A 17108-nucleotide genomic window follows, 5' to 3' on the forward strand; every position below is an offset into this window, starting at 1 on the left:
AGAACTCAAACAAATACTGACATTTTACTTGACAAAAATCACTTTTTAAAGACAATTCTACTAATGAAGAAATTTTAATTCGAAAGATGACAGACGCCATGGTCCACTCATTCTGCCATATCTGTCCTCTGCCTCTTTCTTCACTGGGCCCTAAAAATGTAGCGTTGAATTGGGGCCTATGTGAAGGCTATAGAGAAGCAAATTCATCCCATACTCTGAAGATGAATTGAGAACTTGAGCATAAAATATTTTCCAACAAGCACTGGCATTGGCAGTAGGTTTGGCATATAACTTGAAAAAGTCAGATTCTTGACCAAGAAAAATTGTGTGTGCTGTGTAGCATTGAAGATTAACAAAGTGTCTGTGGTATGCTACATCAATCCTCTGGCAGAAACTTGACTGAAGGCTTAAGTGGAGTTGGCCACAGATTGTAATTTGTGTCTGGACAACGGAATTTCTGTGAGTGCAGAGCATCTTTTTGCCACCCAGAACTTGTTGGCTGATTGGCCATCCCAACATCTCCAACATGTAAGCAATTGGAAGCTGGACGCAGAACTGTTTCAGGCTGTGCTTAAAGGACCTGTTTGCATGGACTGCTGAGCCAAATACACAAGAAAATGCATAATCCTTGCTTCTGTGTACTGAACAGAAGTGAAACTCCTTCCTCCAGCTTGTTCAATAGCAAAAACGGCAGACCATACCAGGAAGCAGTACAACAGCACACTTAAATACGGCAATGGCAGTTTTCGATATGGCAGCCCAAAAGGGGGGTAATGGCTAAGATGATCCTGTTGGACTCCGAGAAGGCATCCAATCATGTCTCCTGATAATTATTTTTTAGTTAATACTCACTGCTTGCAGACTTGGTATAAACTTTATAACCAGGGTGTAAGCCCTTTAGCAGGGACTTTCTACCCATATTGTGTACATAGGGGATATGTCTGATAAAGTTTGATCACAGGGGGACAAGACAGGAATGTCGATTCCCCCAACTATTTGCTCTGTATCAGGAGTACTTTTTAGGTCGAGCCTAGGCAGCACACGTGCTATCTCTTGACATGCTGTATCTCTTTCTGGGCGCTTTCACCACATCCATAACACGCCTATCACTTTAATTTATTCTTTGGTCTGCCTTTCAAAATAGTTTTGCTTTGTTTCGTAAATGCTTTACTTTGTCACGCCTTTTGGCAGTTTTGTTCCCGCCCTATAGACTGACCCTGTTACATGGATTATTTCATGATCAGCCATATATAATGCCGGCCCACTACTTTTTCTTTTTCCCTTTTCTCCCGCCCCCTTCCGTTGTCTGTGTTGACCACCTCCCTCGTCCCTCCTCCTCTCCCTCTACTGGGCGTGTGCTGTTTTTTTACTAAATGGAACTTTTTTAATTTGAAAAATCGTGCCTCTCGCCACCCCATCTTCCCCCTATCAAACACATACACAGCCTGCTGCCAGTGCTTCCTGTGCTCGTTGGAAGGGTTAACCTTCCCAGCCCTCTGCACCTTTGTCTTCAATGCCTCCTTGGGGGTAGCGTGGCTTTCCAGGTAACCCCTGCGTGGCGGACATACTTTATTCACCATGTCCGGGAGTCATGCTGACGTCAGCAACATGGAGAAGGCAGAACAGAAGCCCAGAGATTAAGTACAGTGACTTTGTCAGGCCGCATGCACCAGATGCTGCGTGCCGTGGGGATCCCCTCACTCTACTGGGAGAGTCTGCACCACAAGCTGGCGAACAACGAGGGTCGGAGTCACTTGTTTCAAGGTGGCAATACCTTTCACACTCAAGCATCCACCCCTTCCCATCAGACTAACCCTTGAACACTGATTTTTCATCTCCTTTGTTCACAGTTTTTCTACCTTGCCCCCTCCTCACGCTCTAGTTTTCCTTGATCTACTTTCAACCTCCTTTCACTCCAACATCACTTCTTTTCTGTATACTATTGCTCTGAAGTCTCCCTTTTCATTCTACCCTATTCACCTTCACCTCCTCACTCCTTATCTTTCACCAGCTTCACCTCTTCCTCTCCCCTTATCCGTTCTCTCCCACCTTTTCTCTGCTATCACCAACTCATTAAAATCCCTCCGCCCTTAACGTTCTTCTTTTTCTCACCACCACTACATCTTTTTTTGCAATCACAGCTCTCCACTTTCCTGCCTTGTCCATCTTGATAAAAACACCTACCCCCCTCCCCCTTTCTCTCTACCTGCTGTCTCCGGTTCACTCGAGCTGCATCCCCCCCTTCCCTGCCCACTCACCCTACCCGCACCCCTCTCCATTCCACTTGCCTCCCCACCTGTCCTCATTGCAGGGCTCTGTATAGCATAATTTCTTCATGTTCTCCCTCTGCCCACACTAACTACTGTGCTGCTGTAAATACTTTGCCATGCTGTCCACCCTCTGTGGTAATGGTGTTCCTTCCGGCAGGTGTGACATGAGTGGGTTATTCTTCACTCGTGGCCAGGGATCATACTGTACAGATAGATGCTTTCCGGGGTCGGGCGTTGATTACATGGCCCCAGAGCTCTGCAATGTCTGTCATCCTTGATTTTTTGTGTGTACACAATTGTGCATGCAGGCCTCCATCCACAACTCTCGCATAACAAGAGTTTAAAACACTTCATCTGCTGTCAGGGGCACAATTAGACTCAAACTTTTGAGGGGGACTGACAATTTGAAGGGGGCGGGCTTTCTTCAGAACCCATGGACAATTACTTGTGGGGTCCTTTCACTCTTGTGGCACACTGCTTAATAAGGGACGTTCTTTCTAAGCTAAAATTTAGTCAATAATGTACCACAGGCCATTAACATTGGCGTCAGCTACATATTCTTTACAGGGGTCTAGGGTTTTTCTAAAGGAGTTGTAACAAAATGGATGAAAAACGCTTCATTTTAAACTCACTGGGCCGGCGGACGAAGCAAAATGTGGAAATTCGGGTTCTTTTGTCAGGGACAAACAATGGCGCATTCTTACGGTCAAAAGGACTCTAGGGGTTGTACAGCAATATTTTTACCTCTGTGTGATTGTAGGTGCTCAGAAGTTATTTGTGTAAAACAGCCATATTACTGGTATTTGCTGCTGAAATAAACCGCACCCACATGCTGGCCACTGGTATTGTATTTCAACATTTAATCCCTTCGGTATCTCAATATATACTCCATGCAGACATTTCAAGGGCCAGAGTGTCAGGCTTTGGGCAAGAGGCACATAAAGCCCCCGTTAACAATCTTTGAATTGCCTCTTTGATGTTAGTTCTCCCCTGCATGTGTGATTCCATAGTCAGCATTGCAGTTGTGTTTGCTTTTTCTGGACCAGGTATTGCTGCAAGTTCACATAGCGCATGAAAGCACTTCAACATATGTGAGTTCAGACTACCAGTTATACAAAAATAAAATTTTATATAAGTACTTCTTAATGCAGTTCTATAATATGCCTAGTAGTATCAAAGCTTCCACATTAAAGAGCAGTATATGTTGTAGCACCCAGGATAATGTGCTGTATGGGTAAACATGTACAAGGTTCCAAAGGTGAGACCTATTGGCTATGCCAATGCTTGTTAAGGTGTAACAATGCTTTTCCCAATTCCACCCCTCCCCCAGTCATGAACACAGAGGTATTACAACAGCTTCTGCGGATGATATTTATGGCAGCACCTGATATTTAAAGGGAAGCCATCAAGTTTGAGGAAGGATCGGGTATCCTCTAATCAGCAGAAAACACAAATTCTATGCAATGGCAATAATATAGACATCGCCCCAAGCTATGTGTCAGAGGATAGTTATTTAGGAGTAAATAATAAAATAATTAATAAAATAAAATAATAAAAAGATATGTTCTTTCTCAATAAGTAGGAGATTTTACATTCCCACTGATTTAGCATGGGCTGGAGTCAGTAATGTATGCTTCACTGCATAGCTGGCATTATTTATGAGATTGTTGTTACTACATGGTCTATCCACACTGTATGACCACAACCCCTCTTAAACTCAATACATGAATGAAACAGACAAACCTCAAAGAGGAAACTGACCACCTCCTTGGTGGAGCTGACCATCCCTCTCTGGTCTGTGGAACTAAGGAGGCACTCTCCTCAAAAGGCATAGTACATTTGTTTTAAAAACAGGCATCCTCTTTTTTGCAGACCTGATTTTGGAACCCCAACAGACATGGTAGCGAAATTTTACATTAATATATTTTCAGAATTCTAAAACAGACTTTCCCTTACAAGAATTTTCACAGCAAACTCAATCCCTGCTCCCTTTATATTCGCTCACCCTACACTAAATGACCCGGTCTAAATGAGGAGCACCTGAATTACTCCATAAAAGTAACAGCAGGTCCAGATTTGAGAGGACCGACTTCTTCTGCATTCCAAACCCTGTGATTCTATTATGTCAATGCTCAGGACAACCCACCGGCTACCAGTTTCACATTGGATTATCTTTAAGACACTATGCTCTGCATTATGCACAGAGCAGTCAAAGGAGCGCTCCAACAAGAAACACAGTATCACCAACTTTGACGTATCCTCTGCTCCTATAATTTGCTACAAACGTTTTATGTTTCAACTGTTGTTCTTTCAAAATACAGAAAAAGCAAAGCTAGCTTGCATTCCAGACACCATAACAACTTGGCCCATCAAGGTTTAGTCCTCTGAATGAGCCTCAATTCTCTGAACAGAAACGTCAATGAGTTCCTCACACACCAATACCTTCCTGTCCCATGTTAGGCACACCAAACAACCATATCTTAATAGTAATCATGATGATTGTTAGGGTACTCAATCCCTAAGACTCCTAAATTGTCTGACTCTCCACAACTAAGAACTTGATTGAAATAACTGGTAGCATCTTCAATCAAGGTACACTGGGCCGGTGTTTTATCGGGCATGTTTTACCATATGTCACATGTCTGGAACACATTTCTGGCATTGGCACAACTAGACTTTGTGCCTCAGGGATCACGAGCAACTCTTCTAATATAGGTCATTTTACAACCATGCACAAGTCCACCTGTAAACGTTTCAGACTATAGTTTTCTGGAAGCTTAGATGGCTACAGCAATGGAAATTAAGGATATATATTTATGTCGTTCATAGGTCTTAGGCTATTCTGCTTTTTGGTAGATTGTAGAAATGAATGGCCCGTTGCTTCTTTTTGCAGTAGACGGCTTGGACATTTTGCTACTGCAATGTGTTTTTTAAAGGGATGGGGAGAACTACCATACATAATAGACCTCTAAATATTGGGTGAAACCGATTCGACACACTGACAGATATAAAAGTGTTTGTTATGCAGTACTACAGACAAATTGCAATAGCCTTAGGAGAATGGGAAAATGCACATGTACTATGACAAAACTGGATGCCACAGGGAATTCCGAAAGAACGGGAACAGAGCTATTTGAGAAAATGTGGACAGAAGCAAGCAACAGACATGAATTTTCAGTGCAAGAAAGGAAGGAGAATGACGTGCATCTGGAAGGTTTCAGTTAACACAGATTCCAGAGGCTTTGACATTTGTAAACGGTTCGTAAAAAAGTATGTAAGTATGGACATCCACTTTAAGAACTGTTTGATGTATAAGAAAGACAGACCTAGTTCATCCTAAAATGATATACAATATTTAAATTAACGTTTTTGCATAAATTAGGCTTGTGAACAACGTAAGTATCATATGATTTTTTGGGTAAATTGGGGATTTTGATATGTCAGAGTGGAGCTGGTGCTCCAGTAAACATTGTGGGCTGTTTAAGTGTTGATAAAAAAACGACCTGCATGTAGTTGGTACAAGTGTGCATCGAAGTTACATCAACAGAGGTGTTGGATCACACTTGATCTTCATCTTTCAATCTAGTAGAGTTGCAGTAATAATAACGAACTAGATGTATACATACGGTTTGGGAAAGTTTTACAACCACAAAACAAGAATGGGCACTATAAAATAGGTATGTCTAAATGTCAGAGGGCTTCTAGAGAAAGATGCTACTGTACAGCAGTAGCCACATGCCAGCAACTCAAACCTACCAGAACATGTCCAGCCAGCGAGGCAGCGTTTGCTACTGATGTGGTGAAGACGTTGTCCGCTGAGGTTCCCACACTGGCCACAGTCACTGTTGTCACTTCTGTAACACAATGACATTGTGCTCATAATATTAATAAACAAGCATTTGCAAAATGCAATAGGTCTCACATTTGTTAAACTTAGAGCTGTTGGTGTTGAAAATAAAAAAAAAACGTACTTTAAAAAAATATTTGTAGTGGAGTTATTATATTTGCATAGCACTATTGCCAATTCTCTAAAAAAGCAAAAGTAAAAAACCTTGTCATTTTCAACATCAACAGCTCTAACTTTAACAAATGCAAGACCTATTGTATTGGAAATGCAATCGGTCTCGCATTTGTTGGAGCTGGAGTTATTGGCATTATAAATAGCAATGTTTTTTACCTGGCTATGTTGCAGGGTGCAGTACCATATTAGGCCTCTTTTGGCCACTTATGGTACTGCAACCTCCAGAAAATATGGTAAATCCACCTTACCCATAATGCATTGCATCCAAGACAGTACCACGGGTACATTCAAATAGCTATGTCCGTATATTTAATTAGTAGCTTTGAAATGTGACAAAAGAATTATTATATTAATTCCGGATTCGGTTGTACTCTGTGTGGAGCTGATGAAGGGAAATTTATAGTAGGTCTCATATAAATGTGAGAAGTGCTAGTGAGTAAAGTAACCACTGCCAGCCTTGCAAGCGTGTGTCCTGCCTGAAGCCCTTTAAGAAAATAGTGCTCTGAGGCTGTAATTGAAACCTAGAGAGTAACAACACATGTAATAGGGAGTGTCCTCATGGCAGGTTACAAGAAGAGACAAGGCGATACTAAGGAGGGACTACTAAGCCTATTGGGCAATGAAAAGCCAACATTTACAAGGGACAAGAGCCAATTAAAAAGATGAGCAGAAATTGGGCGGAGCTTTATGCCCATATCCTGAATACAACATGTTTCGAAGAGACAGCGCAAGCGCTGACTAGGCCAGACCTGGCCGATATCCTACTGATTTCCTGCAGATTTGAAACTTAGTCCATATACCTGATTTTGCCTATTTTTGCATTATTCCTATTATTGAGAGCCTTCACGGCAAATGACCCCTAAATACTTTAATGAAATTACTCCTGCATTTGTATTTTTTTCAAATTTCTGTATTCCACTTTAAAATTGTAATAAACATTTGTGGTTTTCTCTAAATTTATGATTTTGAACTCCCTCTTTGAGTCAGTCCTTCCTTATTTACTGTCATTTTGATATGCTGTTTGAATCTTATCTTCCTCATTAGCTTTGAGATTAACTCTGTCCTCGACCCCCACAAAATAGGTTATGCAGATTATCTAATACATAGATAAAGTGCCCACACATTCCACTCACAGGAACCCAGAGTATCCACTAACACTGCAAAAATACAGTGCCTCATGCCCATGTACATTAGATCTAAACAAGCATTACTGACAGCTGCACTACACACAGCCATTTGTATTGCACACTCCTAATACCTCTTCAAAAACACATCTCTATTATATTCCCTCTAGCACCTGATTGGTATGCAGAAAACTGGTGGTGCCTAAGTCGTATTCACAACAACAAGTCATACACCAGAATGAAAGTAGCCACAGTTGACTCCTCTGAAGCAACTGTATGCTGTTTGCCATTTCACGAATACAGCCTGCCACTTTCTGCCTAAAGACCCTCATATGTTGCAAGTACTTCATATATGAATTAATTGATATGATGGCCTTGAGTACTTCTGACTTTCAATCAATGCTCTGAGAATTCAACCGTCTAGGAGTACTGAGACTTTTGTGATGTTGAAGTAGGTGCTATTCAACCTTTTCAACATACCAGACCTCAACCAATGCACCACAAACTCCCAAAACATTAAAGCTATCATTTCTTAAAGGTACACATTTAGAACCGATCATCTCATCTGTCACTACTCTCCAACATCTTATACCACTAACTCATGACTGCTGGGCAGATTAAAATGCAACCCAGTGACAATCCACCACCCTCAAAACAAATTCAGGCATACATGCTACTCCAAAACTGAAAAACATTTGGAACTGAACCAAAGAAAAAGAGCCATATGCAGGTAGAAAGGATCCACCACAACATTAAATCGAGCACAAACTGCATTCTGTTCAAAACCTTATAGATAACACAAATCAACTAAATTACTCTCACTGGAGCAAACAAAAGACCATCTCAAAGGTAAGTAATAGAACCAGAACACGGATTAAAGTTTTTCAGCAATGCATTCACCCATTTCATCCATCTTCAACATTTCCTAGGTAAATCACCTGCAACTAATAACTTTTAGAAAGACTCAGTAGAACTGCAAGTCATAAAATATGTAAAAGACTCACACTCCATCAGTACACAGAAGTGACACACCCAAAAGCACCATCCTTCCAGCCCCTTGCACTCAGACTTCAGCAGTGTAATAGCATCTCCGAAAGCAATGCAACCAGCTGTCGGGATGACATCCTTCATACTAAAGGCAACCCCACCAGGTCTTCCTCTTACCCATCATATCTCAATTCCCCAATGAACCTACTAAATAGGAAAACCCATGTTACTTGTATGAATAAATTGTATCACCCACTGGGGTATCCCGAGTGAGATAGAACATTGAGCCAGTGAAACTAAACCCTCGTGAATCAGGCCCCTTGAATAATTGTGGAAATATTGACTTCCTTGCTTACGCCTTTGCCCTTTTGGAAAGAATGCAGAAAACCAACCCGCATCTATGGTTTTTCCTAATCAGTATATTTGGTTTGGAATACAAAACACTGTGGTGAGCACCACAAGAAAAGTATGGTGCCTTCACCAAGTAGATTAGAAGTATCCCTTTTGCTCCAGATGAATTGCCACCAATCCCTAGTGGCACACTCAGGGAAGAAACATGTTGACTGTATTTTGAACCTAAATAACATTATTTCCAGCTTGTTCAATAATTTGATTCAAATCTTTTTTTTTATATATCTGTTTATTAAAGAAACCAAACCGGACAGCAAGTCAGACAATAAGTACATCCTGGGCAATTATAACAGTACAAATTTGATTTTAATCTTAACAAGGACATCTAGAGACATTAAAATTCGTATTCAGATCCTTAGGTAATTTTAATTAGCTATCACTTATTCCTCCAATTTACAATCAATCACTCCTAAAGAACACCAGAGGGCACATGTTTATTGTCTGATGGTTTCCAGATTCTCAAACAGCATGACAAAAGATCTCCAGCAAAGAGCCCCCTTGAAGGGACCCGTTGGGCATTGCAGCACCCGCTCCCCATCGAGGAGCACGGACCGATGATGAAGCATGCCACGTCAATGGCTGAGGGCTTGTGCATACTGAAAGGAATCCTCTGTTACCAGTGAGAAGCGCCTTGAGTCTCAGCGTGGCGGAAGAAAGGTCCCATGTTTATCGGAACTGCACACTCACTTGATTCACATTATATTACTACGGAAGGATGTGTGCTGGACTAGAAATTCCTCTCATAACCCCCCCCTGTATTTCAGAGAAACATCCTTTCAATCAACACTCTACACGGTGTAGCGTGCAACTCATGTGGGCAAGTACATCAGTGCTGAACGTATGGATAGTAAGCGCTATATAAATGCTACAATACAAAACAACACAATACAATAAACAACATTCATCTTCCAAGACCAGGGCCCAGAAATAACAGGCACAGCATCTTCCAGTGGGAAGAATGTGGGATCATCATTCATGGGCTTTGCAAGAGTGGTGGGGAAGAGACGCAATTATACAAGCCAAAGGGCAGAATAACACAATATAGCCTAATAAATTGGAGGGCAGTGTTTCTACACCTCCATTACTTCACTTTCTGCCAATTTGTTCTAACTTTTTATATTAAGTTCAATTATTTAGATTTCGTAAATTCTTCAAAAACAATACCTGCGCCTAAAATGATGCAGCGCCATAGAAACGGAGTGCACATGGACCCTTACAGATGCAGTTCCATAGAAATGGACTCCACGTGGACCCTTAGAGATAGGGTTCCAACCTAACAAGTATTTTACTGGAGTTGCAAGAATTTTCATGCCAATGCAGGTAGTAATGAAGAAAATGATTTCCCCTTTGAAATATAAATTTAAAGGAACACACAGAAGAAAACACATCACAAAAATGTTAATGCTGCCTATAATATTCCTAAATACTGTAAAACCAACCAACTGCAGTTTTTTTTACAAACTACTTTTTGAGTATCCAATACATACCCATCCAAAACCCTTAAAACACACAAACAATGGTTGGTATTTTTCACTAAGGTGGTAACTCTACTTCCAAACCAAATGTCTATGCTACAAATGCTGTTGAATCATATTTAATGCCTTCGCTGATGGCCTCTCAAAACAATCAAAAGACAACCAAATAAAAAGGAATGCAAATTATTATACTTTAATCTAAACGGAAACAACAGCCTTAAAGACCTACACTGATCAGGCTCGCTCTGAATGGAATTGCAAGGCTGACATAAGAGCTTTTCTGAGAAGAAACAGACCGAGTACCCTGGAAGCTTTGCCACGAGTAGCTTATAAAATGATTAAATATGACATCATACTTAAGGACACCACTGGCTGCACCAACACGAACACCACCGCTAACGACATGGAACACCTCACGTTCAAGCTAAACGTCACTGACAGGTTCATCCTACGAGCAACCTTAATCTAAAGACGTCCGGGATCCCGCATCAACTTCATCACCGATGTCACAGACTTCATCGCACCCTTCATCATCAATGCCAGCATGTTCATCCTCCTTGGAGATCTCAATTTCCCCTAGAAGACGCACACTACACAGCCCTACTAGAAAACCTCAGAAGCCTAGGTCTCACCCAGCATGTTGACGAATCCACGCACGCTGGCAGGCATCTAATGGACCAAATCTTTACCTCACTTAGCAACATCAAAGTTGACAAACCAGCACCAATGACCTGGACTGACCACACCCTCATCAGCTTCAACATTTCCACCCACACCACCAGACAGACCCCACCACCAGACCGGCCTGCCAGAGCGGGAACAGAATCACGGAAGCAGACTGGACCTCCACCCTCTGCACACACCAGCCCGTTCATGCCAGCAGCCTACACACCACTATCGAAAACATCAACAGCTGAATAACTATCTGCGCTGATGCTCTGGCACCCCTCAAATGTAAAACCACCATGCCAAGATCTCAAGCATATGCAAGTTGGTACACAGAAGAATTCAGGCTGACAAAGCAACACTAAAACACATGATGATGGACGGAATGTTGCACATTGGCAAAACATTCACCCCCAGTCACAGATCTGGGTTTAATCCATCGTTATTTTGCTCACCAGGCCACCCCAGTTCAGACATGGCCATATGCAAATACGTCTTGACCTTGTGCCTCATGGGAACAGTCCAGCCCGAACTGCCAAGCCATGTCTTCCCTGGACCGGAATCAAGCATCCTAGGACCGGTTTCAGGGTTTCACCCCTCTTCAGCCAGGATAGCTTGACTCCAGTGGCGTAGTGAGCACAGGACCCACGTCTGGGCATACCCTTTCCACATAGGTCGAACAGCAAAACACACAAGATGATGGACGGAATGTTGCACATTGGCAAAACATTCACCCCCAGGCACAGATCTGGGTTTAATCCAGCGTTATTTTGCTCACCACGCCACTCCAGTTCAGACATGGCCATATGCAAATCAGTCTTGACCCTGCTTTTAGCCCATTGTGGGAAGGGTATGCCCAGACGTGGTTCCCGTGCTCTCCATGCCACTGGAATCAAGCTATCCTGGCTGAAGAGGGGTGAAACCCCGAAACTGGTCTGAGGATGCTTGTTTCCAGTCCAGGGAAGACCTGGCTTGGCAGTTCGGGCTGGACTGTTCCCATGAGGCACAGGGTCAAGACTGATTTGCATACGGCTGGGTTCAAACTGGAATGGCATGGTGAGCAAAAAAACGATGGATTTAGGCTCAGATCTCTGTACTGGGGTGAATGTATGACATTGTTCTGCATTCTGTCCATCAACTGTTGTTTTTGAATTTGACAAAGCAACACAGTGTAGGCGGATAACCACCCAGGGCACCATGGACAAAGACATCTGCAAATCCCCTATGACGCTACCACTAGCTGGTCTGGAACGCCAAATGCACAGCTCTAAAAGACTGAATTGATGCCTGCACAAACAAAAGCAAGGAAATCTTCACCATTATCAGCGAGTTCACCTACCCTCTAGCCACCTCCCGCAACATCACCCCATCGCAAGACCAAGAGACAAATTCTAAGAACTGTTCAGCAACAAAATCACAAACTATGGCAACCATGAGCCACAACTAGACCCCGTCATCCTACCCACTCGACTCCTCAATACCAGGGAGTGTATCAAGAGCGCATTGTCCACCATCAGCACAGGCAAAACCACCACAACAAAGAAGTCTATGGAACGGGGGTGGAACTGGATCGTATGCTGTGGTCTTGCCCAGCGCTGGGGCTTTACTGGACTGAGGTGGGAGATACCCTGAATGAGGTAACAGAGAGGGGATTGGAGTTTGATATGGCGGTTAGTGTACTGCACTGGTTCCCACACACGCCCAAAACTAAAATAACGAGCAAATTCATAGACATGGGCCTTATATTGGCAAAACGAGAAATTACGAAGAGGTGGAAGGCAACAGTGGGGCCCACTAGTAAACGATGGAAGGGGGAATTTCTTAAATGGGCCACCAGCGAGGGCGCGCTGCGGTATCAATGCGCCCATAGGCGCAACGATGAAAAGGCGCTAGAGGCGGCAGCTGCGTGGGAGGTGCTAGTGCAGGCACTGCGAGATTATGAGCCAGGCGCGGAGGGAGGTGACTGCCCCGGGGTTGAGGGGGTACCCCCGGAGCAAACTGGGCACATCACATAACTCGACACATTGGTATTCCTTGGGCTGTACGACATTAGAGGGCAGAGATGGCCGCATGCGTTGGTGAGGAGGACTGAGGGAGGGGGAGGGAATTTAGAAGTTTCGTGGGGGTTAAGGGTAGAGGTTTTGTTATGTAGCTTATTGGTCTATGTGTTGAATAGATCGGGAGGGAATTTTATGGCCCTGCTTTAGGTATTGTATAATGGGCGGGGGGGCTTGTGCTTCATTTGCAGAACGTATGGTGAAACACATTGTGCAAGGTTTTATATGTGGTTGTGTAAAAAACCAATAAACTATGTTTAAAAAAAAAAACCAAAGAAGTCTATCCACTCGGGGGCCCCTGCCATCCCGTGCCCCCAACACACCTTCACCGAAGGACTCCTTCCGATTAGAGAGGCACTCACACCAATACTCAACATCACTACTGACTTGCCACATTCCCGGATTCCTGAAAGCATTCCCCCGTCTCCCCTCTGCTCAAGAATCCCTTCGCAGACCCAACCACACTCGCCAACTAGAGACCCAACTCCCTCCTACCCTTCCCAGCCTAGGTCTTGGAGAAGCTTTGTTAGAAATGGGATTTCTGGTTGGCTTGGGCATGCGTCTAAGCCAGGCAGAAACCACCACTCTAGTCAGGGCAAGTGAGTTACACACTGTAGATAACCCCTGCTCACCCCCTTGGTAGCTTGGCACGAGCAGACAGTCTTATCTCAGAGGCAATGTGGAGAAGTGTGGCTCAATGGTTAGAGCGGCAGACCCTGATGCAGAGGTCTGGCCCGGGACCAGGGTTCAATTCCCGCCTCGGCGGCTCTTGGATTCAATTTCCCCGGACCTGATAATTCTCGCCTCAGGTGCCTATTCTAATCATGGGTCCCACTGTGCAACTCTGGACAATAGCTTGCTTAATCTCCACAACGGCCCCCACAGCGCTAGGATGCCTGGCTTCACCTTGGGGGGTGCCCAGGAGTGGACATCTCACAGGAAAACCAGGAAGGGTTCCACAGCGGTATGAATACAGCGCTACGAGACCTCTGGGTAGAAGTGTGCTATACAAGTACAAATACATTTACATATTTACATTTACAAAGCGTTTGCACGCAACAAAAGAAATTCCACACAAGGTTATATAAAAATAGCCTTTTGTATTATCCATAAAACACATTAGAACATAATCCCATATACACTGTGCCACCAGGCACTTGGCATGACTTTTCAGGGATTGCCTAAATCATTAGGCCAATCGGGCCACTGTCAGAATCACTAAATCACAGTTTGGTAGGGCAACCAGTAACTACTGGTAAGAGTGTACTTAGCACAACACATAAGGCATAAACAATATAACGGTACTTAGCATAGCCCAACAGGCATATAATCATAGGTGCACTTTGTGCAAACTTGCAGCAGGGCCTATATATCATAGCTACATCATGCCCCCATTAGACATAGGCAAATTACCATAGTAAACACTCGTGGTGTGTGCAGGTCATGGAAAGAATCTTCCAAAACATAATCACATCAGGGCACATCACCTCGTCTTGTGAGGCAGTAAATCTCCACTTTCAGGAGTCTCTGCTCCCTCCCTTAGGAAGTGCAGAGACGCCATGACACTTCCGAATCAAGGTCACTTACTGGGCTCTCCACATGATGCCACTGAACAGAATCACCCCCAACATCAAGCAAGGGTGTAGCTGCCCAAAACACAGTGCCCCCGAATAGGAGATAGAGTTGCAGCTGCCCGCAAACACGTGGCGCAGCTGTGAAAATGCCAGGAATACGGAAGTCACTGTGCCCCTAGGCATGTTTACTCACAGCGTTTGGGTGCTCCTGAATCATACCAGACTGTTGTTGACTACCGCTGCCGAGTACGAATGCCCCCAGAGCTCTGCACCCCAAATATGGGGGTGGGGGGGGGTGGGGCGTGCGTACAACCCGGTCTTCGTCTCTTACAAGCAGATCAGAAGGCAGCTGCTCGCGACCTCGCGGCACAGGTACGAAAATACCAGAGATGCCCAACAAGGCTGAGGTGGGGCCTCCCGCCCTGGCTCTTTGAAACGCGGCTGCCCACAACAATGTGGTGCAGCCGCTCAGCGGTGAAAATGTCAAAAGCGGACAGCAGGGCACTGAGCGAAGCCTCCTTTGACCCCCCATGACCAGGCTTTCTCGGCCTGACTTTCGCTCACGCTAAGCGGCACCGCCCACCGCCAGGCTTCCTCTGCCTGTCTTCTGGAGAACTCTCCCGGCCACAGATTACGGAGCAAAGTCTCCGTCGGATTTCCAATCTTCGGTCCTCCCAGCATGGCGCACACACTCTCCGCGCCCACAGTATGTGAAGGGTTGGGCCTGCTCCTGGGTCTCAGGAATGCAAAGTTGGAAGCACCCACCACGCGCTTCTCAGTGGGGCTCACCTGCGCTGGGACTGGCACGCTGGATGAGGAATCAAAAGCGTTCAACACGCGCTGGGGTGAAAAGTCCCACAGGCAGACCAGCACACAGGACACGGGCAGACCAGCACACAGGAGAGAGGGAGTCCTTCCAGCCACCCACAGCAGGCAGCATGTCAGTCCCCAGTGGCGGTTCCTCCTGGCACACTGCAGTCCACGCAATGTCTTAGTCCCAACAAGCTCAGTTCAACTGGGGTCACAGCCCAAGTACTTATAGTGCATATGTCTTTGTTCTCCTATGGCCCAGGGCCCTGAGCAAAGTTCAAACCAGTTCTGAGGGGCACTTGGCAAGTGCCCAACACTCCCCATTGTAAGTGTAGCCCTGGCCCCAGACACACCACAGGGGGAAAAGCCATCATTGAGAAAGGCAGACACAGCCCTATTCAGGTGCAACTCCTCCCACCACTCCAAATGCAGGCCAGGCCTATTCAGCCTAGCGCTGACTCTCCAGACTCTCTGGAGCCACTGCACCTCCCCAGCCCCTGTCACTCCAAGGCCAGACAGTCAATACACAACAGGCAGGTACAAAGACACATAGCACACAGAAATGCCTAATTCTAAAAATGCCATTTCTAAAATAGTGATAATAAATCCGGGAACACCAGTACGCAGCATTTATCACCACTATTCCAAACATACCAAACTTGATCACACTACCCCCCTCTTATGTCAGGAATTACCACTGACGCACATATCGGGAATCCCCAATGCATCTCTATGAGAGGGCAGCCTCACAGCAGTGAGAAACCATATAGGCTGTTTGTCACTACCAGGACATGCCATAGAGTTATGGCACGTGTCCTAACTTTTACCTACACCGCCCATGAGGCTAGCTAGGGCCTACCTTAGGGGTGACTGATATGTAGTAAAAGGGGAGTCACAGACGTGGCAACCACTTTATGCCACATCACAGCGGCAGTAAACTGCACGTGCAGGCTCTGCAGTGACCTGAGACAGGTTTGAAAGGCTACTTTGGTGGGTGGCGCAAATAGCGCTGCAAGCCCACCAGTAGCATTTAATTTACTGGCCCTGGGTATATGAGATACCACTGTACAAGGGACTGATAGGCAAATTAAATATGCCAAACAGGTGTAGTCCAATCTTACCAAGTTTACAATGAACAGCACATGCACTTTAGACTGATCAGCAGTGATAAAGTGCCCAGAGTCCTAAAACCACCAACAACAGGTCAGAAAAAATACAGGAGGAAGGCAAAAAGTTCTGGGATGACCCAGCAAAAAGTGCCAAGTCCAACAAGCTTGTCAAACGTTATCTCACCGATAACCTCAGCAAACACTAGGTTCTCAATGCCCCGCAATTTGGTTTTTATATGGAAACAGCACTCATCACTGCCACAGACGACAACTGCATGATCCTGGACAGACTGGAATTGGAAGCCCTCATCCTCCTGGATCTTTCTGCAGCTTTCAGCCCTATCACTAACCCCATCCTCATCAGGCGCCTGCATAAGATCGGCATTCAAGGACCTACCCTCCACTGGATTTGCTCCTTCCTAACTGATAGAACACAAGCGGTCAGCACCTTACAACTCAGAAGCCCACAAACTGATCTGTTGAGTGCTTCAAGGATCTTCCCTGAGACCCACTTTTCTCAACGCATATATGATATCTCTGGCCAACATTATCACGCACACAACATCAACATCCACTCTTACGCGGTTAAAGAAAGGGTGAACGG

The 17108-nt window shown here is 44.8% G+C and overlaps 2 protein-coding genes across 15 annotated transcripts in view; one reads left to right on the forward strand and one right to left on the reverse strand.

Moving 5' to 3' along the window:
* The window catches only part of DEAF1 (DEAF1 transcription factor), a 357225-nt gene that overhangs the window by 292742 nt on the left and 47375 nt on the right, over positions 1 to 17108 (reverse strand). For 4 of the 7 annotated variants that reach the window (XM_085644850.1, XM_085644849.1, XM_085644848.1 and 1 more), the window contains exon 2: positions 6027 to 6124. The exons of the other annotated variants lie outside the window; for them this stretch is intronic. In XM_085644850.1, the coding sequence (XP_085500976.1) occupies positions 6027 to 6124 (98 nt within the window). The remainder of the gene's footprint in view (positions 1 to 6026; positions 6125 to 17108) is intronic. 7 annotated transcript variants of the gene reach the window in all.
* The window catches only part of TMEM80 (transmembrane protein 80), a 298952-nt gene that overhangs the window by 97019 nt on the left and 184825 nt on the right, over positions 1 to 17108 (forward strand). The gene's annotated exons all lie outside the window — the stretch shown is intronic.

This window comes from Triturus cristatus, chromosome 3_1 (genome assembly GCF_964204655.1).
Source record: "Triturus cristatus chromosome 3_1, aTriCri1.1, whole genome shotgun sequence".
Classification (NCBI taxonomy): domain Eukaryota; kingdom Metazoa; phylum Chordata; class Amphibia; order Caudata; family Salamandridae; genus Triturus; species Triturus cristatus.